This window comes from Sus scrofa, chromosome 2, assembly GCF_000003025.6.
Source record: "Sus scrofa isolate TJ Tabasco breed Duroc chromosome 2, Sscrofa11.1, whole genome shotgun sequence".
NCBI lineage: Eukaryota > Metazoa > Chordata > Mammalia > Artiodactyla > Suidae > Sus > Sus scrofa.
Genome location: NC_010444.4, coordinates 10,989,170 through 11,013,329, shown reverse-complemented (window position 1 = coordinate 11,013,329; position 24,160 = coordinate 10,989,170). Strand labels below are relative to the sequence as shown.

General features: G+C 45.0%; 1 protein-coding gene and 1 pseudogene across 1 annotated transcript; both read left to right on the top strand.

Moving 5' to 3' along the window:
* Positions 1,617 to 2,100, top strand: LOC106509339 (annotated as a pseudogene).
* On the top strand, positions 5,709 to 23,383 carry LOC110259710 (membrane-spanning 4-domains subfamily A member 8-like). The gene is made up of 7 exons (XM_021085457.1): positions 5,709 to 5,982; positions 8,238 to 8,418; positions 11,646 to 11,768; positions 15,111 to 15,170; positions 16,731 to 16,865; positions 22,744 to 22,857; positions 22,998 to 23,383. The coding sequence occupies exons 2-7, from the start codon at positions 8,242 to 8,244 to the stop codon at positions 23,097 to 23,099; spliced, it is 711 nt and encodes a 236-aa protein (XP_020941116.1). The 5' UTR covers positions 5,709 to 5,982; positions 8,238 to 8,241; the 3' UTR covers positions 23,100 to 23,383.

Genomic DNA, 24,160 nt, shown 5'->3' with positions numbered 1-24,160 from the left:
TATGACTGCCTTCTGTTTTCTGCTGGGACCCCAAGTGATACAATAATGCACCAAAGTTTGCATAAGCCATCAGCATGCCCGGAAGGACTGGGGTCACTGTGAAGAGACTGCATCTTGGGGGGATACTCACTTCTCTCTAGGTCACGAAGGGAAGGTAACCCACTCACTGCTTCTCCTCAACAGGAGAATTAAAGTAACAAGTTCTCCATTCCCATAAGTGTTTAGCACTGACAAGGATGCTGTAGAAGGGACGTGAGCATCATTTGGGGCTAAGGAGGATTAAATTAGACATACAGTCTTTATAATCTACTGAAATCTTTCAAGCCTCATATTCTTAGTCTTAGCAGTTATTTCAACCGAACAAATGGGTGTCTTATTTTCCGTCCCCTCAAGAGCAGGCGCTGACATGAGGATTTGGATATTGCAACAGAATGGAAAAATGATACAAGAAAAGAGGAAAGCCAATAAAGTATGCATTACTTAGTGGGTTCCTGTTACAGGGAACAGGGGCTCAATCTTTTTGAGGACTTTCCAAGTGAGAAATGAAACAAACTTTAGGATAATCCCTTCAGAGGTAAGGAGGCTAGAGTAATTACCCAGAAATACCCACCTTTCATTTATTAAGAAAAGTTCTGGCAGAGAATTCCTGTTGTGGCTCAGTGGTAATGAACTAGTATCCATGAGGACTCAGGCTCAATCCCTGGCCTCTGTCAGTGGGTTAAAGGATCCGGCATTACTGGAAGCTGTGGCATAGGCCACAGACAGCAGCTCAGATCCCAAGTTCCTGTGGCTGTGCACAAAAAAATGGAGTCACTTATGTCAAAGATCTAAGATGAAACTGGAGGCATCAGCGAAGCAGAACTTGCATCCGTCTACACCAATGCAATATAAATTTTTGAACTAGCCATCCTAGTCAAGTCCCCCAGAACTTGTTTTCTTACTCGCTGGAAACTATAGTCAACAAAAATTCAGTTTACTATCAAGAAGAAAAAAAAGGGGGAAGTATGTTTGAGCCAAACTGAGAACTATAACCCAGGAAGCAGATTCTCAGAAAGCTCTGAGAACTGTTCGGCCTGTTAGAAGACGAAGGCATAGTCAAATACATCTTTGAGACAAAGGATCGCACATTAAGATGACATTCTGATATTTTACATTGTGAAATAAAAATCGTATTTTATGGCAAGACAAGAAAAAATTAAACATAAAAATTCTTCTCTGCTCTTTGGCCTCCTCTCTCCCCCATTGTGCTTTGTGTGTGTGCATTCTGCATCAGTCAGACCTCCGCCATCAGCCAGCACACCTGCTCAACCATAAAAAGCAGCATTCTCCTAAGAGCAACAAGACAACTCCTGAGGCTGCCTGGGCGAGGGCTTTAAGGGACACAGGGAGAGAGTGCACAACACACGAGTCTTGTTAGGTGTGCAGATGGCCCTGCGTGGCTTTGGAGGTGGTGCTGAGTGGGTGCCGGCTCTTCTCACTGACAAGGAGGACTCTGCGGTATCGTTCCGCCTCCCAGGCCCTTTACCTTGTTGATCCGGGGCGTCACCTTTGAGAGGCATCCACACAGTCAGGGGAAAAGACTAAAGGTTAGATTGTAAGAAAAGAAAATAGAAGCCATGCTTCAAAGACCTGTATTTCAGGTGCTTCATCAGTTTGTAAGACATGAATCCGAAGTAGCTGGCAGTTTGGTTCTTGAAAGATCTCTGAATTGTGTGCAGTTACTTGGTCAAGTAGGTCAGACCCTGTTATGAGGCAGGTGGAAGGAAAAAATCCAGCCACAATGTTTTCTCTAGCAACAAATGAGATGTGGTGATGGGGGGAACTGAAGCATACCAAATGGGTGATGTCAGTCCAAAGACAGCATGGCACAGAATTTCAGTATTCCCACCAGGCCGCCGAGATGAGGCATGTCAAGATATGAAAAAGGGTCTCGAGTTTACATGGAAAGGAAAGTAGACTATGGTGAATGCATGGATTAAAATAATGTGAGACCACAAGCAACAATGATTATAGCTGATAACATTATATTTCTGAGTGACCAGGTGAAAGAGAAGGCATAGAATGGACAGTTCTTCTTTGGCCATAGTTTGATACAGTCTCATTTCCAAATCATGATAGTCTTTATATCTTCTAAGGACAAGAATTACAATACTCATATATATATATAGAGAGAGAGAGAGAGAGTGAGAGAGAGAGAGAGAACTCCTGGAGTTCCCCTTGTGGCTCAGGGAATTGAGAACCCGACTAGTATCCATGAGGATGCGAACTTGATCCCCGGCCTCTCTCAGTGGGTTAAGGATCCAGTGTGGCTGTGACTGTGGTGTAGGCCGGCAGCTGCAGCTCCGATTCGACCCCTAGCCTAGGAACTTCCATATGCAGCAAGTGAAGCCTTGGAAAAAAAAAAAAAAAAAAAAAAAAAGACAACTCCTTAAAGATGACATTCATTCCTGGATCTTATAAGGGGTCACCTGACCCACCAGTACTATGCGTAGATCTGGATTGTGCAAACAGTCAATAATACATCATTTGATGTACAGACCTCTGTCTCAAAAAAAATTATATAAACTGTGTCTCAAATTTTAACAGGCGGAACAATTCTCAGAGTTTTCTGAAATGCTCTTCCCAGGTTATAATCCTCAGATTTGGCTCCAACAAAATTTTCCAATTCTTTCTTAGATCAACTGATCAATTTTTTATTGACAACATAAAGGTCACCAAGGATACACAGTCCAGGTAAGGACACACAAAGTGAGCAGCCAGTCACCATGACCCCCTACAGAGCTGTGAAAGGATATTGTTCTTTTAAGAAGTTACATTGTGGGAGTTCCCATCATGGCTCAGTGATTAATGAACGCAAATATGATCCATGAGGATGCGGGTTTGGTCCCTGGCCTTGCTCAGTGGGTATCCAGCGTTGCCAGAAGCTGTGGTGTAGGTCACAGACATGGTTTGGATCCTGTTTTGCTGTGGCGTAGGCCAGTGGCTACAGCTCTGATTCCACCCCTAGTCTGGAAACCACCATATGCCACGGGTGCAGCCCTAAAAAAAAAAAAAAAAAAAAGAAAAAAAAGAAAAGAAAAGAAAAAGAACAAGTTACATTGCAGAGTTCCCACTGTGGTGCAATGGGATTGGCAGCATCTCTGCAGCATCAGGATGCAGGTTGGATCCCCAGCAGGCACAGTGAGGTAAAGGATCCAGCATTGTCACAACTGCAATGTACATCAAAACTGTGGCTGGGATCTGATACTGAAAGGGATGGAGTAGGATAATTACACAGGGAGTTGTAGAAGTCCCAATACCTAGGGAACTTTGGGAGATCACTGTAAATTAATAATTGCTCAAGAAAAGACATCTGAACATGGAACTTTGTATAATGAAGCAGACTTGCTTAACTATAAACCAAAAGTAAAAGCGTGAGCTATGCTCAGATCATTAAGTCCTTAAGTGAAAGACAAACGGGACCTGCATTCAAGTTCAATAAGATAATGATGCTTAGGACCAAGGATAGGAATTTAAGGGAGAGATGACATTCCAAAGTAGTAGACCCTCATTATACAGAAATCTGAGATGATTCAATATATTTTAACAATTTTTACCACCCTTCTGCTGATTTGAACAATAGCCATGGTAGTCCTAGTCCTACAGGAGGAGCTAGTGATGCAAGCCTGGTGTCTGCTTGAATAAGGAAGAGGTGGTCTTTTCCTCCTCCCCACTTTCCTTGGATTGTAAAACTGTAGCCCCCCTAATCCTCGAGGCAAAGCCTCCTTGCCTGCCCGCTTGCATCCCTCACAAGTGCCTTAATAAATTTGTTTCCACTCTTTGACAATTATGAATTGTGCTGCTATGAACATTCCTAAATATGTTTGTGTGTGGACGTATATTTTCATTTCACTTAGGTTACATGATACCTCATGTTTAACATTTTGAGGATTATTACAAGCAATTTGAACAGGGAAGGCAATTTCTCGAATAACAGGTAAGAGGTATCATGGAGCTATACTAACCCATCTTTCAGAAATGATTTCATATGGTAACGTTCCACTTCATGTGGTTTATGTGGTTTTAACTTTTACATCTCATAAGGAAACTTTGTATAATTGCAGGAAATTGTTGAAATGTGATTGTGCTTGCCATTTACGCAGAAAAAAAATTGCAACATCACTGTCAATATTTAATATCGTTTGAAACAATTTCAAAAAAACAAAGCCCAACAGAAATCCCAAGACTTTTGGAAAAACTTCATGACTAAACCATCACTGTGCAGCATGCCTCGTGAAAAATGTCAAGAAATCAGCCTTTTTGCCTTTTGTGTCCTAGCTTGACTATTCTTCTTCTTCCAGGCCCTGGTCTTATTTACATCTTGATTCCTTCTGTATGTTTTAGTTGATGGCCTTCCACCTCTAAGACCCCTCTGAAATGGAAAGACGTCTGAGCTGGTAACTGGAGAGGGAGGTTTAAGCCTAGGTCCATCATCCCTGGCTGTGCCCCTGGCAGCACAAGTCAGGTCCCTCAACTTTTCTGTTTCTCACTTTCTTCGCTGGTGTAATGAGAGACTCATCTGTGAAACTGAAAGATGTTTAAAGCTCAGTGATCTTAATTCTAGCTCTAGACGTCTAAGATTTTACAAACCTATTGTGGCGCTTTTCCATGAATTTTGAGGTCCTTTTTATAAGGGCATTAATTTCATTCATGAGGACCCCACCCTTGTGACCTAATAATCACCTTTCAAAGACCCTACCTCCAAACACTATCACCGTGGAGATGAGGTTCTAACATGTGAGTTGCTGAGGAAACGCCAACTTTTGGTCTATAGCAATACCAAAGAAAAGATTGGTAAATTTTACTACAGAACAATTTTTAATTTGCATAAAAAAAAAAACCACCAAAAACAAAGTCAGAAAACCATTGCCAAACTTGGAGAAAATACATCACAGGTGAAGAGCTAACATCCCAAATATAGCAAAGAACTCTTAAAATTGACTAAGATCCAGAAATTTGTCCCCCAAAAATGGATAAAGACATGAGGTTTGGCTCCATCTACCTTTTCTTATTTCTTTCAACGTCTTTCAACCACAAAATGCTTCAGCCACTATTATCCAACCCAAGATATGTCCTACGCCATCTCTCCCCCATGCCTTTGCCAGCCTCCATAATCTCTGCTTGTGATAACATTCTTCCCACTCACTTTTTTACAAAGTTCTTGCCAACCCATCAATTTCACTTGTTCACCCAGCCAGCATTTGCTTCGTGCCCATTACATGCCAGTAGGAATATAAACATGACTCTCCTGGACTATTCCATCAAGATCCTCATTGCTAGTACAGCGGTTCTTGTACCCTTGGCCTGTGCAGTTCACATGATGTCCATCATGGATGCATCTGGACCCATGCCTGCCCACTCCTGGGGGTTTTCTGATTTTCTATAGATCTGACATAGACAAAAATAGGCTTCGTGTGAATTGTGATTCTCCTGTCACTTGTCATGACTCCCCTTTTCCCATGAAGTTTATTGATTTCAAAATTCCACCTTCCATTTGAAGTCTTCCCTAATCTCTTCAAACCCTGTAAATCAGTCTCACCTCTGTTATCCTGCAAGGGACTCTTGTTTCTCTACCATGGCATTTTTGTAATTCTGCCTTGCCTTACAGCCACGGACAGTACCCTTGCATGCCCTGTTCATTCCTGTGTCTCCCAGAGCACAACCCTTTCTTCTGCGCACAGATACCATTAAACTCTTGCCCAACTGAATTACAGTAAAGTGGCTCCATGGCCAAAACAGGAAGCAAATATGGGTGGGGGCACTGAGCCCTACGCCACTAGTCACCAAGCTTGCACCTAGGAGAAAAGTGAAGTGACCTTTGGATATTTCTAAGCCTGTCCCTCAACAGAACCCAGGGCCATCATCCTCTAGGGAAAACAAGTTGCCTACAGCAAAAACTGAGAACAGAGAAGCAAGGGAGACTTAGCTGCTGGCAGAACAAAAGTGAGTATGTTACTCTAATGGCTCCTATGGATACCTGAGGGGTGAGGATAAGGTTTTTCTGCTAAATGAGACTTGGATGAGCCTGGGTGTGGGGTGGAACACACAGCAGGACTTTTTGTACTAGCTTTAGGGGATCTGCTCCTAAAAAAGAGGGAGAAAAGAAATGCGTAAACCAGACCAGAATTCACAAGTAACCTGGAAAACGAAGTAGCATGAGATGCCCAGTGACTATACCCTGCGCTGGGAGCAAGGTTTTCCTGGATGAGGCTGATCTCCACTTAACTAATATTTATATGACCGGGACTTTGGGGAATTCATGTCTAGCCTCCCAGCTGCAGCTTCCTTTTCCAGAACTTGAGAGAATTGGACTCAATGTTCTCCAAGAGACTTTCCACCTCTGGAAATTTTGTAATCAGAGGTACTGCTATGCAAAGCACCCTGTTCAGCTTTATGAAAGATACAAAACACCAAAAGACCTGGCTCTTGTCTTCCCCCACCCCAGCCATGCTTAGACTCTCAGGGCTTTAGTTTTTTCATCTCTGAAAACTGCCCAGAGGAGATCTCGTCATGGTGCAGCAGAAATGAATCCGACCAGGAACCATGAGTTTGTGGGTTCGATGCCTGACCTCGCTCAGTGGGTTAAGGATCCGGTGTTGTCATGAGCTGTAGTGTAGTTCACAGATGTGGCTCAGATGCTGCATTTCTGTGGCTGTGGTGTAGGCCAGCAGCTGCAGTTCCAATTCAACCCCTAGCCTGGGAACCGCCATATGCTGCGGGTGCAGCCCTAAAAAGCGAAAAAAAAAAAAAAATGCAGGTGTGAGGATTAAAGGAGATGAATTTATAAAGCACTGACTGTCTGGCACTCTGTAAATGCCCTATAACTAGTACTCATATTATCTCTAGCACAGAATGTTGAGGTGCTCAAATGAGCACATGAAAGAAAAAATCATTTTCAATGTGAATGTTAGTGCACGTGGGAGGAAAAACTATTGCATTTGTTGATTTTTTTTGACAAATTGAATTGAATTTTTTAATTGAATTTATTTATAATGTTCTGTTAATTTCAAGTATACAGCAAAATGATTCAGATAGATAGGTAGATAGATAGATAGATAAACTGTCAACTTAAAAAATTATGCAACCTGAAAGCTAGAGTTAAGTTTTATTTGGGGCAAGATTAGGACTTAAGCCTGGTAGACAGCATCTGAGGTATTCCTGATACCTCAGGGGAGCCAAGATATATGATTTTTTGAAACAAAGGGAAGGTAATAGGAATGAAAGATTTACAGAAAACCAGTTTCTATGGGAAGATGTAAAGGTCTGGGTTTTTTTTTTTTTTTCTTTTTTTGTCTTTTTGTCTTTTTGTCTTTTTGCCATTTCTTGGGCTGCTTCCCATGGCATATGGAGGTTCCCAGGCTAGGGGTCTAATTGGAGCCATAGCCACCGGCCTACGCCAGAGCCACATCAATGCGGAATCTGAGCCACGTCTGCAACCTACACCACAGCTCACAGCAACACCGGATCCTTAACCCACTGAGCAAGGCCAGGGATGGAACCCACAACCCCATGGTTCCTAGTCGGATTCGTTGACCACTGAGCCACGACGAGAACTCCAGTCTGGGCTTATTGGACTCACTCCTCTGATATGCCCCTCAGCTGCGGGCCAGTCTTTGTTTCTTCCTGAGCTCCCTCAGGACTCACCGGCCCACCCTTGGGAGTAGCTGTTCTCACAGGGGACCATGACATCCTTTGTTCTGTCCACTTGACGACAGCCCAGGAGGCAGTATTTCAGACAGCTCTGAAGTACCGCTCCCAAGAGGAAAGGGGGCTATCAAGATAGAAGTCCCAAAGGCAAGGGGAGGGGGGTGCCTGCCGCCAGCCTCACACTTTGCGGATGTTTGCTGCTGGTCTCATGAAGGCTACTGCCAGTCACAGATGTCAGTCGTCATCAAAGGAGTTCAGTGTTTTTCTAGATATGGGAAGATGCAAGAATTGGGCTCATAAAATCTTCTCCTAAAAGTATCTAACCATCTGAAGACCTGTTCTTCCTGTGTGTCCAGAGCACAGCGTGCCTCTCTCCTGGTCTCTGCCCTGAGGTCTGCTCAGGGGGTGCTGGGGGTCAGCAGCAGCAGGGGCTCATGTTTTACTCCATCTAGAGGCTGGTGGCAAGTGTCAAACTTCCTAACACCTTGTGCTATCCAGTAGGTCCTTATTGTTTACCTTTATCTTATTGCATTTTTTTTTTTTTTTTTTAGCATCATGAATCCAATGAATACGGCAGGCCCCGCGCCCAACTCCGTGTTTGTGGTGACATCCCCGGATGGGTACACTGTGTTGCCGTCCGGCATGACCCAGGTGTATCCAAGCTACCAGCCCCAAGCATTTGTGGGTCAACCACCTGCCCAGGGAACCCTGAAAGAAGGCAAAGCCTTAGGGGTAAGTGAAATTTCCCTCTGCAGTCAGGGACTACATGGCTGGCGTTGGGAGTGAGGGGTTGGAAATACAGAAACTCCAAATCCAGCAAGGCGGGTTGGAGCTGACCCAGCCCTGCCAAACTCAGGTCTATTAGAAAGCTCAGCTGGAGTTCCCCTTGTGGCTCAGCAGGTAAAGAACCTGACATAGCGTCTGTGAGGATTCAGGTTCAATCCCTGGCCTCATTCAGTGGGTTAAGGATCTGGTGTTGCTTCAAGCAATGCAGATCTGGCTCGGATCCACCATTGCTGTGGCTGTGGCTCTGATTCCACCCCTCGCCCCAGGAACTTCCATGTTCTGCACCAAAAAAAAAAAAAGAGAGAAAACTTAGCTGCACAACATCACCAGGACCTCAGTATAGGGCCTGGTATTTTCTGATTTAGGCATTTTAGGAAAGAGGAAGAAAAGCAACAATCAAAACAAACAAACAAACAAAAAGGCGGTAAACTGGAATGATGGCCTTGTTGCCAGCATTTGTGCTGATCCATGTGGCCTCTGAAAGAAAGTGAGTCCCTGATAGGAAAAAAAAAAAAAAAAAAAAAAAAAAGCAGGTTAGACAACTAACAAAATAAAGCTCACAGCAATTTTCACACTAAGAGGCTTTCCTTGGTAGGACAAGAGAAGGCCCATTTCATTGCAGAGCTGAACCATGACACATGTAGATGCTGATACAGGCTGTCAAACCCTAGCCCCATCTGCATGTATTATCCATGGGAGTGTCAATTGATAAACCTGTATGGTGGACAATTTTTATCTGCCAAATTTGCAAAATACCCAATCACTCCATTTCTGAGGATTTATCCTGTGGATATGCATATACATATGAGAAATGTACTATGTATGAACTTATTATAGCATGGCTTTTGATAACAAAGAATGGAAACAAGAAAAATATCCATCATTATAATCCTGGTTAAATCATTGCATTGTACATCCAAAGAATGAAATGTAGTGGAGATACAAAAAGAATAAGGAATGGAGTCCCCTGGTGGCTCAGCAGGTTAAGGACCTGGCATTGTCACTGTTGTGGCTCAGGTTCAATCCCTGGCCCAGGAAGTTCCACATGTCATGAGTATGGCCAAAAATTTAAGAAGTTAAAAAGGAGTTCCTACTGTGGTTTGTTGGGTTAAGAACCTACTAGTATCCATGAGGATGTGGTTTGATCCCTTGCCCTTCTCAGTGGATTCAGGATCCAGCATTGCCACAAGCTGCCTCACAGGTTGCAGATGTGGTTCGGACCCAGTGTTGCCATGGCTGTGGCGCAGGTCACCAGCTGCAGCTCTGATCCGACCCCTAGTCTAGGAACTTCCATATGCTGCAGGTGCAACTGTAAACATTAAAATAAAAATTAAAAAATAATAAAAAATTTAAAAACAAAGCTCTTTATGTCATGATATGGATGCACCCCCAAGATGTATCATTCGTATATGATACATATACTATGTATAAAATAAGGGGCAGGCATTGCATATAGTTTGCTTCCCCTTGTGTTAATTTAAGGAATGTGATATCTGTATTGGCTGCCATGTTTGTATTTCTATATACCATTTGAATACATACCACTGTGCAAGAACTTGTTGGTATTTGTTTCCTGGGGTTGCTATAATGAAGTGCCCCAAACTAGGTGGCTTAGAACAACAGAATTTCATTCTCATAGTTCTGGAGGCCAAAATTCATAATCAAAGCATCCACAGGGCCATGCCCCCGCCCCCCCTCCACCGAAGGCTCTCGGGAAGGATCTGTTCCAGGCCTCTCTCCTGGCACACATGGCATTCTCCTGTGTTCAAGTGTGTCTTTCCGCCCAGCATTTTCTTGGAAAGGATAGCAGTATGATTAGGGGTTCACCTCACTCCAGTATACCTCATGTTACACAATTATATCTGCAGCAACCCTATTTCTTTCTTTCTTTCTGTTTTTTTTTTTTTTTTTTTTTGACTTTTTGGGGCTGCACCCTGAGCATATGGAAGTTCCCGGGCTAGGGGCTGAATCGGAGCCATAGCCACAGGCCTATGCCGTAGCGGCAGCAACACCAGATCCACAACCTACAGCTTGTGGTTTGTGGCTTGCGGGTTACACTGGATCCTTAACTCCCTGAGCGAGGCCAGGGATCAAACCCACATCCTCATAGATACCATGTCAGGTTTACAACTCACCGAGCCACAGTGGGAACTCCCAGCAACCCTATTTCTAAATAAGGTCACATTCTACAGTGCTGGGGATCAGAATGTCAACATAGTCATTGACATAGTAGGAGAGAGGAAGACACAATTCATTCCATAAAGAAATAAGTGGGAGTTCGGAGTTCCCGTCATGGCTCAGTGGTTAACGAATCCGACTAGGAACCTTGTGGGTTCGATCCCTGCCCTTGTTCAGTGGGTTGAGGATCCGGCATTGCCGTGAGCTGTGGTGTAGATTGCAGATGTGGCTCGGATCCCACTTGCTGTGGCCCTGGTGCAGGCTGGCAGCTACAGCTCCGATTCGACCCCTAGCCTGGGGGCCCTAGAAAAGGCAAAAAGACAAAAAAAGAAGAAAAAAAAGAAATAAGTGGGAGTTCCTGTTGTGGTGCAGTGGAAACGAATCCGACTAGTATCCATGAGGATGCGACTGGATACTAGTAGCTATAGCTCCCATTCGACCCCTAGCCTGGAAGCTTCCATATGCCGTGGATGCGGCCCTAAAAAAGCAAAAAAGAAAGAAAGAAAGAAGTGATAGGCACAAAGATGTATCTACAAGGATTTTCAACGCAGTATTATTTCTAGTATGAAAAAAAAAAAAAAAAAAAACCAGTTTTACCTGTCCAAGATCTCTGTTCCAACAATTCCACAGAACAGCACGATGGAATCTTGGCAGCCCTTAAAACACATAAGGCTGAAGCGTACTTAACACCATGGATCTGTTCATGACGAAATATTAAGTTAAATATACAGACACACTTTGTGTTATCAAGGTACAGATTTGAGAAGGATAATGTAAGTTTAAACACCAAAACGTGAGACAACGTAAACTGTTGTTTTCTCTGAGGAGTGGGGGGGTGGGGAGGATTGCGGGCAGTTTTTATTTCATTTTTATATTTTCCTTATTAAGTTTTAGACCAGGAAAACAAAAGCTTTATTAAAGTAAAAATGAGGCACCAAGGGGAGGCAGGATGCTGCTCAGAAAAAAAAGGCTTCAGTTCGTGGCTGTCCTCACAGGCCGTCCAGATCCTGATCGGCCTGTTTTACTTGGGCCTTGCCTCTATCATGGGGACAGTCTTGGCGAGAGGATATCTGGCGATCTCATTCAATGGAGGCTTTCCCTTCTGGGCGGGCATCTGGGTAAGTAACTCATGTCACCCTGCAAGGAAATTTCCAGAGATGTCCGGTGAGCTCAGGGCCACCGGTTGAGTCGTACCCTGAAGAAGTTTCCCCGCCAAGGGGGCAGGAAGGTGGAAACCCAGCTCAGGCCCTGTTCACCAAACGTGGGAGGCCCTGACCAACATTGCTGACTTGGGTGCCTGACAGGACAGAAATTCATTATCTCCTGAGGGTGGAGTTCCCAGATCAAGGTTGGTTTCTTTTGAGGCCTCGCAACTTCCCTGGCAATCATCTCCTCCCTGGGTCTTCACATCATGTGCGTGTGTGTGTGTGTGTGTGTGTGTGTGTGTGTGTGTGTGTGTCTTAATTTCCTCTTCCTATAAGAATACCAGTCATATTGGATTGGGTCCCACCCTGATGACCTCATTTTGACTTATCACCTCTTCAAAGGCACTTCTCCAAATAGAGTCACATTCCTAGGATCTGGGGGTTAGGGCTTCAAAAGATAAATTTTAAGAGGGTGCAATTCAACCTTTAACACCAAGGGACAGCCCTGCAAGGCAACATTCAGCCAGAGGGGGCGCCTTTTCTAATCTGACCACCCCAGAGGTCAGAGAACCTTTTTCTAGGTCATCCACGCAGAGGTTGATGAACGTTTTTCTAACTCACGCAAAAGCACCCATGTATAAAAAGGTGCATTGGGAATAGCCCCCGAGTGTTGTTCACCACAGGACCACAGCCTGAGCATTTCCAGCCATGGTCAAGGGTGACTAAGCCATTAAGCCCTGGAGACTCAGGCTAGAGTCCACCCATAGGCTTCTGAGTCCCATTCTGGTAAAATATTTTGTATGCTGGATGCAGAGGGGGGTTTTCTGGCAAAGTCCATAGCTTTCGTCTGATTCTTAGGGCGATCTGTGACTGCCCCAAACACTAAGAACTACAGGTCCTTTCTCTCCCCTAAGGCATTGCCTTTATGATTCTTTTGCATTCTCCTTAGCATCCTTCCCTTACACACACACACACACACACACACACACACACACACACTCCCACCTCCCCCTTCACCCACCAGTCTCCTTTTTCTCCTTGCTGTGCCACAATCTGAGCCTTGAGTCACACATCTATCTGGGACTCAAATGCAGCTTTGCCCACAAATAGTAAAACTCCAGAGTAACCTAGATGTCAGCCTAAGTCGCCTTATCCTGTGACATTTGAATAAAAGAGACTAGAGTTTGCCCCACCCACACCTCCACACAACAGCTACAAGATGGCAGGGCCACTGCTCTCGGGAGCATCTTTCTCTGAGTCCCTACTCTCTCTTGTTTCCATCCATGTCTCGTCTCCTGCGACTCTGATCTCTCTGTTCTGCACAGACTTAACTTGGAACCAGCCCCTCTTCCTCCCCTCAAGCACTCACGGGGTGCTGTGTTTGTATAACCAACCTGAGTGGAGTCTGGAGTTTCAGAGAAGACTAACACCCTAGCCACCTAATGGCTCTCTATTGAGCATTAGATTCCACCACGTATTAAGCGCCCGATGGCAGTGCTGGCATCTTAAATCCTCGCTACGCATCTTCCCTTCTGCCAGGATGCTCAGCCCTCATGACCACCCCCCTCCCTTTTTTCTGCAGTTCTGTTCTTTGTTGGCTTCTTGACCCCAGGACTATCTTTCCATTTCCTAAAGATCACTAACATCTCCTTCCAAAATAAAGACCCATCTCCTTTGGTATTTCAAAAGCACCAGCGGAGACATCAGAAGTGCAGCCTTTTGTTCCCCTGTCTCCCCATCAAGTCTATAAACAAAAGGGTGGCTCACTGAGATTTGTTTTTCCACTCAGAGGAAAATCAGCATTTCCCATAAAAGGCTTAAGGACCTAGAGTAACTTTTCATTGTAAATAACCATTTCCCCTCCACGGCACAGGCACTGACCCCAAGTGGGAGGGAGTGTAGGGTGAGGGGACTGGAGTCAACTGCCTGGATCTGACCCCAGCTCTGCCACTTGCTGGATGGTCTCGGGTGCACTGTTTGAAATCTGTAAGCCTCAGTCAACCCATCTGTAAAATGGGAATAATTACAGTGTGTGGCGGGCCATTATGCAGTTAAATAAGGCAAGGTTTAAAATAGCACTTCATGGGAGTTGCCTTCGTGGTGCAGTGGAAACGAATCCGACTAGAAACCATGAGGGTGCAGGTTTGATCCCTGGCCTCAATCATTGGGTTAAGGATCTGCCATGGCTGTGCCTATGGCATAGGCCAGCGGCTACAGTTCCGATTGCACCCCTAGCCTGGGAACCTCCATATGCCGCGGGTGCAGCCCTAAGAGGCAAATAACTAAATTAGTTGATTAAATAAAATAGCACTTCATGGAATGCTCTGCAAAGCTTCTACTAAACCATAGCTGATGCCCTTTCAGGCCACTCTTGCTGCCTCACTGGGCAAAGATGGCAGGTAATCTCATCAGTCATTATGCCTACGGAATACCAGTGTTGGAATAAATGCACACAATCTACCTCATTGTCCTCATGCTTGATGTCCGTCATTAAAGAGATGCAGCATTTTTCTGAGTAACTAAAAGGTACTCACCCAAATGTGCAGACAAGCAAGGACTGATGTTGGCCTTTTATATCTAAAAGCAGTGCAGAGTTCCCTTTGTGGCTCAGTGGTAATGAACCTGATTAGTACCCATGAGGACACAGGTTCGATCCCTGACCCCACTCAGTGGGTTAAGGATCCAGACACGGATCAGATCGGTGTTGCTGTGGCTGTGGTGTAGGTCAGCAGCTGTAGCTCCGATTCGACCCCTAGCCTGGGAACTTCCATATGCCACATGTTCAGCCCTAAAAAGCAAAATAAAATGAAATAATAAAAGCAGTGCAGATTCTGGTAACTCTTCGTTCCTCCTCCAGAGCCCCCATGCCTGACAGTTCTGAGATAAGGTTGGGAAACCAACAAGATGTGCATGTGGGAAAATAAAAGCAAGAAAAGAAGCCACATTTACTGAGCATCTATTAAGTACAGGATCTACTATGTGCCAGATAGATTAATGACCAGATTCGGGGGATATATTTTCTTATGACAGTGACACAGGTAGCCATGTCATTTGTTTCCCATTTTTCAGATGAGGAAATCAATACTTGAGAACTTCATAACTTACCCACGATCAAATGCCCTGTCATGTGATACCCAGCACCCCACCCATTCTTTCATTCATTCTTTCATTCATTCTTTCCCCCATGTTGAGCTGGGATCCCAGCAGAGGAACCTAGTATGGGAGAGAGAATTGGTGTATGAACAGAATCATGGAAGCCTGAAGGTGGGAGTCCTAACCTCTGACCTCTTTCTAAACCCCTCTCTTCCATGCCAGTTTATCGTTTCAGGATCCCTCTCAGTGACTGCAGAAAAACAGCCAAGATCTTCCTGCCTGGTAAGTCACCTCCTGACACCGGCTCTCCCAGCTGGGGCCCTATAGGAAAGACACACTAGGGGGAAGAGAAGATTAACACACCAAAAAACCTCCCTTTTCCTTGTGCCTACTTATAACCAGACATAGGGCACTGACACAGGCTCACACGTAATCACACATGAACCTCGCCAGAGTCTGAAGAAGGAAAGAGTCCCAAGAAGGAGTTCCCACTGTGGCTCAGCAGGTTAAGAACCCGACTAATATCCATGAGGATGTGGGCACAATCCCTGGCCTCACTCAGTGGGTTAAGGATCTGGCATTGCTGCAAGCTGTGGCGTGGGTCACAGATGCAGCTGGGGTCTGGTGTCGCCATGGCCGTGGCGTAGGCCGGCAGCTGCAGCTTTGATTTGACCCCTAGCCTGGGAACTTCCATGTGCTGCAGGTGTGGCCCTAAGAAGAAAAAAAAAAAAGAGTCCAGAGGATCTGGAGGAGGGGGCAACACAGCCACCTTAGTTTAGGCATCAGAGAGTGGAGGCAGAGAGAGAATAACTTCTCTACGAGGTCTAACAGGAGGAGACAGAGAGCTTTCAAGGGTCCAGGGCTCCCCTCCTGCCCAGAGGCACACAGAGCAGCCCCCACCACTTTGTCAGGGAAGCTGGGAAGGCTCAGACACCTGCCTCCCTAAGAAATCCAGCCAACTGAGCTCTCTAAATCAACAGGGTTTCTGGTCCCCTAGCAATGCAGCAAGAAAGTACCTTTTTTTCTCTCACAAGCAGGTTATCCAGGGTAAAGGCTTTAGAATGGTCAGCTCCCTAACCTAGATGAGATCTATTTGAAAATCTTCAAAGAGAAGTTCAAAATTCTGGGTGTATCTTTCCGCACATGGCCAGAATCATGGAGCATCAGAGTCTGTCACACCCCAAGATATGGGGACCAAGCCTCCTGCCCATCTCTTATGAGATGAAAGGTCAAGTGTGTCCGATTATTCTTGGGGACCTTTCACAACATACCCTGTGAAGATGCTTAGGTAAACTTGGAGAGATTTCTATTCAGTAGTCCCCTCTCTGGAAGATCCATAATCCTTGTTAAAGGCTCTGAAAAGTCCTGCAGCAAAGACCTGTTTAACTTTGTTCAACCCAGCTTTTTTCCAAGTTAATTTACCCCCACACACTTTGGCACAGAACACCACTTGACTTGCTGAGGAACTAAGGTTCTGGGAATTCCCATTAAGAAATACTTGTTGTGGAGTTCCCATTGTGGCTCAGGGGAAATGAATCCGACTAGGAACCATGAGGTTGTGAGTTCGATCCCTGGCATCGCTCAGTGGGTTAAGGATTCAGCGTTGGCTTGAGCTGTGGTGTAGGTCGCAGACGCAGCTCGGATCTGATATTGCTGTGGCTGTGGTGTAGACCAGCGGCTACACTGATTTGCAGCCCTAAAAATCGGGGGAAAAAAAGAAAGAAAGAAAGAAAGAAAGAAAGAAAGAAAGAAAAGAAAAATGAAAAGAAGACTTGTTGAGTTGCCGCTCATTTCAGGTACAATGGTTCTCCTCTCCCACCTGACCCTCTGTGTCTTCTGCAGCTGAACAGCAGCTTGGGTTTCAACATCCTCAGTGCCATCTACTCTCTGGTTGGAATCTGTCTCTTCACAGCAGAATTAGTGATCGCTCCCTCCTTCCTCTGGACCGACCATCATTCCCCTCCATTCTGGAACGTGGCAAGTATTCCCGTGTTCCTCAGGGTTTTGACTTAGCTGGGTTTGGACCAGTGTTCCTCTGGGTTTCGGCCTAGCTAGGTCTGGAACATTGTTAGAAAGCACCTGACGACAAGCTAATTTGGTAGGAATTGGAAGAGTTTAAAGTTCTTGACCTGTTGTTTTACTGTTGTGTTATTTTTAAGCACGTGCCTTTCTGAGCCTTCATTTCTACCTCATAATGTTTTGGGAGAGAATTAAAAAAAAAAATTTTTTTTTGTCTTTTTTAGGGCTGCTTCCCGTGGCATATGGAGGTTCCCAGGCTAGGGGTTCAATCGGAGCTGTAGCTGCCGGCCTATGCCAGAGCCACAGCAACATGGGATCTGAGCCACGTCTGCAGCCTACCACAGCTCACGGCAATGCCAGATCCTTAACCCACTGAACAAGGGCAGGGATCGAACCCACGACCTCATGGCTCCTAGTCGGATTCGTTAACCACTGCGCCACAACGGGAACTCCGAGAATTTTAATTTATAATTGCATTTGTGCAATTTATAATTATAATTTATGCCATTATACATTTAATGCATATGTACCTGACAGCCTGTACTTCTGCTCATTTCCTCACCTTCCTGCCCATTACTAGAGACAAGGAGTCAGCGAACATTTTCTGTAAAGGGCCAGAGAGTATATATTTTAGGCTTTGCAGGCCATCTGGGCTCTGATGCAACTACTCTACCCTATCTTGTCGCAGGAATGCAGCCATAGAAAATACGTAAACAAATGAGCTTGACTATGTGCTGATAAAACCTTATTGATAAAAATAGGCAACAGGTGTTACTCTTACCAGTTAAGTTATTCTTTTTATTATGCTATGTAAAATATTTAATGGTATGTAAGGTTTTCTTCTTTATAAATTTTAGTTGCATAATATCCTTAAAATTGAAATGTAATAGATAATACTAAATAGTAAAGATGAAAGCAATACAAAATGGGATAAAGTATAAAAAAAAAAATGGGCAACAGGTTGGATTTGGCCCACTGCCCATAACTTGCCAACCTGGACCAGCGTCATCCAGTAGGAATATAATGTGAGCCATGTACATGATTTTTAAATGTTCTAGTCCCCACTCTTAAAAAAGGGGAGAAAAATAAATGAAATTAATTTTAATAATGTTTTATTCAACCCAATCTATCCATAAGGTTGTCATTCAACAGGTAACTTATGTAAAAAAGTATTAATATTCTCTGAGATGTGAAGTCTTTGAAATCCAGTGTGTATTTTGCACTCACAGCTCATCTCAATTTAGGACTAGCCACATTTCAATTGCTCAACAGCCACAGAGGACTCATGGCTCCCGAGGGGGAGAAACCAGCTTTAGGGGAGTCCCATGTAAACTCAATCTCTCCACCTGTACAGCAGAGTCCAGCCTCTCCCACCGGCTCAAGGCTCATGTTCTCCTGCCCTCTCCCGCCCCCACCGCTCTCTTCTGTATCAGCCATTTTCCCCCTTGACTGGAGCATTTCCATCAGCATATAAATGTGCTGTTTTCCTTCCATGTAAAGAACAAACCAACCAACCTTCTCTTGGTCCTACATCCCCTGCCGGCTACCACCCTCTTTCCCTGGTCCTCTTTGCAAAAAAAAAAAAAAAAAAAAAATCCTTAAAAGAATTGTCAGCCCTCACTATCTCCAGCTCTCTCTTCTCAGATTCTCTCTTGAACCCACTTGAATCAGACTTTTGGCCTCACTTCGCCAAAGGCCTCCTCTGCAAACTGTCCGCAGTCCGGCCTCCTCTCTGATGGATGTCGCATGGCGTCCAGGCTCCTCCTGGCAGCTCCTCCTCTTCCACCCTATCTCCTCTATCTCCTTTGCTGGTTCTGCTCTTTTTTCCCCAGTATCCTAAGCTCAGTCCTTTGTCCCTTTTTTTTTGCCATTTCTTGGGCTGCTCCCCCAGCATACGGAGGTTCCCAGGCTAGGGGTTGAATCGGAGCTGCAGCTGCCAGCCTGCACCACAGCCACAGCAATGCCAGTTCCTTAACCCACTGAGCAAGGTCAGGGATCAAACCTGCAACCTCTTGGTTCCTAGTTAGATTCGTTAACCACTGAACCACAACAGGAACTCCAGCCTTTCATCCCCTTTTGTTTTCTCTATAGGCACTGCCTTGGCAGTCTTATCCCTGGGTGCCTGCAAACACCTGCTCTATGACAATGACTCTAGAATGAATAGCTCCAAGCCAAAACCTCTCTCCCAAACTCTAGGCTCTTATATCCAGTTGTTTACTCAGTATCTTGAAATGAACCTATCCAGCTCTGATCTCCAGATTTTACTTCCCAGACCTTTCCTTGGGTTTTCCTATTCCAGTTGCAGCGACTGCATCTTTCCCATTGCTCAAGACAAACCTTGGAGCCACCATTGCCTCCCCCCATCTTTCCCCCAACCCTCCCTGCCCATTTTTCAGGGAATCCTATTGGTTCTATCTTTGAAATGCATCTAGATCCAACCATTTTCACCAGTTCTTCCAGTACCACACTGGCCCCAAATCACCATCACCTCTCAGCTTCCTAACTGCTCCCAATTCCACCCTTGTCTCCTTCCTGTTCAGCACAGCAGCCAGAATAATCCTGAGATGTAACATCACATTGCTTCTCTGCTCAAAACCTTCTGCTGCTCCTATTTTACTCAAAATAAATAAAAAGGCCAACATCCCTACAGCAGCCTCAATATGCTTGCTCTCTGGTGCCCCCTGGCCCCACCCTCTGACTCTCCACACTTGAGCCAAATTAACCTCCTTGATGGTTCCTCAGACACACTGAGCATGTTTCCATCTTGAGGCCACGAATGTCCCCATAGCTCCCTCCATCCCCAACTCCCTTCAGACCATTGCTCGGTAACCACCTTCTCAACGAGGCCCACCTGAATGATGGAACTACTGCATCTAAAGCCGCAAGCATCACTTATAGGATCCTGCTACCCCTCCCCCAGTCTACGTCCCCAAAACCTTAACCATCTCCCAACAAACTCTACAGTTTACTCATCTGCTACATTTCATGCTTACTGTCTGTCTCCGCCCATATGAGCTTCATAAAGGCAAGACTGTTTTTCTGTTCCATTCGCTGCTGTATCTCAAATACCCAGAATTGTGCCTGGAACGTGACACCTCATAACCATTTGTCAGATGAATAAGTGGGTGTACCAGGCATGGTGCGTACTCGGTAAATGAAAGACATTAGCTATGATTTGTATTTGATCAGAAGGTCCTTCCCAGGACTTTTCTCTCCAAGATTCCCAAGAAAAGCCTCTCCCCAGAGAACTTATCAATCAAGTCCATGTTATAACCTATGAGGGAAAAGAATCTGAAAAAAGAATAGATACATACATATAACTGAATTGATTTGTTGTATGCTTAAAACTAACACAATATTATAAATCAACTATACTTCAATTAAAAAAAAAGAAAGATAGTGATAATATCAAATGCTGATGAGGACACAGGGAAATTGAATCATACCCTGCTAGTGGGAATGAAAATGAGATAAACACACCAGAAATTCTTTCAATGATTTCTTGTAGAACTAAATGCGAAACTGCCACATGACAGCAATTGCATTTTAGGGCACTTGCTCCACAGAACTGAAGACTTGAAGTCAAACACAGTCCTACTCAAGAATGTTCATAACAGGAGTTCCTGTCGTGGCTCAGTGGTTAACGAATCCTACTAGGAACCATGAGGTTGTGGGTTCAATCCCTGGCCTTTCTCAGTGGGTTAAGGATCCAACGTTGCCGTGAACTGTGATGTAGGTCACATACGTGGCTTGGATCCCATGTTGCTGTGGCTCTGGCGTAGGCTGGCATCTACAGCTCTAATTCGCCCCCTAGCCTGGGAACCTCCATATGCGGCGGGAGCGGCCCAAGAAATGGCAAAAAGACAAAAAAAAAAAAAAAAAAAAAAGATTGTTCATAACAGCTTTATTCATAAGAGCCAACAACTAAAAACAACCTGATGCTCCTCAGTATATGAATGGTTAAATGAACCATGGTCTATCTAAACCATGGACTTCTAATCAGCAATAAAAAGGAAAAAAAAAAAGTACCTTGAGTTTCTCCCCTTCCAGAAACGCTGGATGCTCTCAGCTGCTTTAGGATTAAAGTCTAAATTCCTCAGACCAGTATTTATTGCAGATCTGGCTCCAACCCTCTGTGCCCACAGCTCACTTCCCTTTGTAACCCTCACTGCCCCCACCTCCAGCTACTCCCCTCCCCTGGGAGAGGCAGGCACTGCAGAATGCTTGGGTCTTTTCCTGCAGGGAAAGAACCAACCAATGAGCCCTGGGTTGCCCAGTGGAAAAAAATGTGGAGTAAATGCAGGTTGAGGAGTCAAGAGAGAGGGTGGAGGTAAGAGTCAGGAAAGACTAAACCCTGCAGCCTGGCCAACTCCCTGGAGTAGAGACACCGAGAACTTTTTAAGTCAGAAAAACTTGGCTGCTAATGTCGGTTCTGCCAATGTCTGATTTCAGAAGGAAAACTGCCCGACCCCAGCCCTCTGATCAAGGAGGGCTGGACTCCATCGGAGCTTTGCCAATGATGAGCAAAAGGACTGGGTGCTCCAGAAGCTTGGCAAGGATAACATAATGCCCATCAAATTAAAAAACCTAAGCTGCTTGAGGGCTTTTTTTTTCCGTGGAAGGTTTTCTTTGTAAAAGAATTATGTAGGAGTTCCCTGGTAGCCTATTGGTTAAGGATCCAGTGCTGTCACTGCTGTGGCGAGGGTCCAGTCCTTGGCCAGGGAACTTCCCCATGCTAGGGGGCAACCAAAATAAAAAAGAATAGAAAAGAGGTTTATTTGAGCAAAACTAAGGAGTAGCCCCCGGAAGCCAGCTTCCCAGATTAATCCTCTGAGAAGCCAAACAGGAGAAGCGGGGGTTTTCAGCAGGGTTTTATATCTCATCAGAACATCAAAACAAAGAATATTGAACAGCTCAGCGTTATAGTTCTTCGAAGTTGCAAAGAAAGAAAAGAACAGGCCCGCATGTTCACATGAGTCAGTGTGGCCTTGGCACCAGGGAAGGGAGTTTTGTCATCAAAGGAAGAACAGTGTGCGTCCAGGAAGAGGGGCAGTTAATCTTTATTTTTAACATTGACATTCTTAACTCCTGATCATCATGCCCTTTTCTTTAATAATTAATTTTTAAAGCAGATATACAAGGTATGTTTGATAGGCCACAAACAGGCTATTTTAGTTAACATAAAATTCAAGTTAACGCATGTATAAGCCAGAATGACTTCCCTGTACCTCAGTCTGGGAACACTTCCTTTTCTTTTTTTTTTTTTTTTTTTTTTTTTTTTTTTTTTTTGTCTTTTTGCCTTTTTCTAGGGCCACTCCCGCGGCATATGGAGGTTCCCAGGCTAGGGGTCGAATTGGAGCTGTAGCCACCGGCCTACGCCAGAGCCACAGCAACACGGGATCCGAGCCACGTCTGCAACCTACACCACAGCTCACGGCAATGCCAGATCCTTAACCCACTGAGCGAGGCCAGGGATGGAACCCACAACCTCATGGTTCCTAGTCGGATTCGTTAACCAGTGCGCCACGATGGGAACTCCTACAAACGTTTCTTTCATCAGCTCCTTCGGATCTTATCCCCTCTCCCTGAAGCAAGGTATCAAGGTGTCTTCCTCAACAATGAATATTCTTTCCCTCAGAGGAGAACTGTTAGAAAGTATTGATCACAAGTTTTTTACAAACACACTTGACCTTCACAAACACCCCGGGAGGTATTTTCCCCAGGAGGCTGAGATGAGGTTAGGAGAGGTCATCGAAGCCTTAGAGATGACCACTGCCAAGCCAGAGCTCAGACTCCCTGGCCAACACTCAGGTCTCCCCATCTGTCCTGGTTCCAGATCACAGGAATAGCGATATCTAGCGTGTTTCTCATCTTCTGCCTCCTGGAATTCTGCATCGCATGTGCATGTGCCCACTTTGGCTGCCAGCTGGTCTGCTACAAACCCAAAACTGTGAGTCCCAGAAGCTCCTTGGTGGGTGGAAAGAGACCGAGGAGGGTAGAGAGCACAGGGTGCTTCCCTTCCTGCCTCCAGGCAGGCCCAGTCCTTCTTGCGCCCTCATTGGTGCACCTCCGTGTGCCTGTGTTTTCTAGGTGGGCATGGTTATCCCAAACATCTATGTGGCAAACCCAGTGGTCAACCCAGAACCAGAGAATACGCCACCGGATTATTCCAACATCCAGGGCGACAAATAAACGAAGCCAAATGTTCTAGAAACATTTTTCACGGGGACGGAAAGAGGACCTCCCCTTGCTGGGCTTCTGAAACAAGATGCTGTCTTCTCTGATCACCTTTAAAAAACGTCTGTCCAAGCACATGCGTCCTGAACTTCATTCCATTCAACCTGGGAGATCATGCTGTGCTCTGAGGGTTTGGGATGGAAATGCTGTAAAAATTTGGTTGTGATGATTGTTGTACACCTATAAATGTAATAAAATCCATTAAGTAATTAAAAATAAATAAACAAATAAGTAAATAAGTAAGTAAATAAATAAACAAACGAACAACAATAACAAAAAAAAAAGCCAGGAGTGTGAAATGGATTTTAACCAAAAGGGCCTCCCCCCAGGGCATCCACAGGTGGGGCCTTTGTGTGCACAGATGTCCAGTCAACCCAAGCTTCATTCTTTAATCGTTCGCTCATGTGCACCAATAAAAATGCACTGAGTATTTGATATGTGCAAGGCTCTATTCACAGCAGGAGAGTGAATGCTGGGGGACACAAGAGTCTTGACCTGAAAGAACTTCTTCCTCTATGAGAGAGGACAATACGCAAGCCATTTTCTCTAACACGGGGCTTAATGTGAGGATACTCAAGAGACCAGAGAGAGACCCGATTTATTCTGGCAGCGATGCAAATGGAAATGCAGAAACAGAGAACAAGTTGGGTGGAGGGAGGCAGCAGCATTTGAGTGGGGCATTGAAGGAGAGCGAGCACTTTTTTAGGAAGCACACACTGTTGGGAAGCCTTTTGGAGAGAATCATCCACTAAATGGACCAGTCCTTTAATTTTCTGTTATCACTGATGCCGTGGAGCTCACGAGCCGACAGTGTCTTCTGACATCTTCCAAATGTATGAGGCTAGGACATCCTTAAGCGTAAAAGGAGGGACTAATCCCAGAGAGATTTACACACATTAATTTAAATAGCATTAGCCATGATGGCCAGTCGGCTTCCATAAGTTTCTGTGACAATGGACTGTAGAAATAATCTCCAAAGACCAGGTGCCATCCAACTTTCCTTTGCTACAGAAGCC

What these genes read in the sequence shown, in the direction of transcription:
- LOC110259710 (XM_021085457.1), top strand. Translation starts at nt 8,242, where the DNA reads ATGAATCCAATGAATACGGCAGGCCCCGCGCCCAACTCCGTGTTTGTG. An exon ending in CCTTCTGGGCGGGCATCTGG is followed by an intron (nt 11,769 to 15,110) that starts GTAAGTAACTCA and finishes CTTCCATGCCAG; the next exon opens with TTTATCGTTTCAGGATCCCT. An exon ending in TCTGCTACAAACCCAAAACT is followed by an intron (nt 22,858 to 22,997) that starts GTGAGTCCCAGA and finishes TGTGTTTTCTAG; the next exon opens with GTGGGCATGGTTATCCCAAA.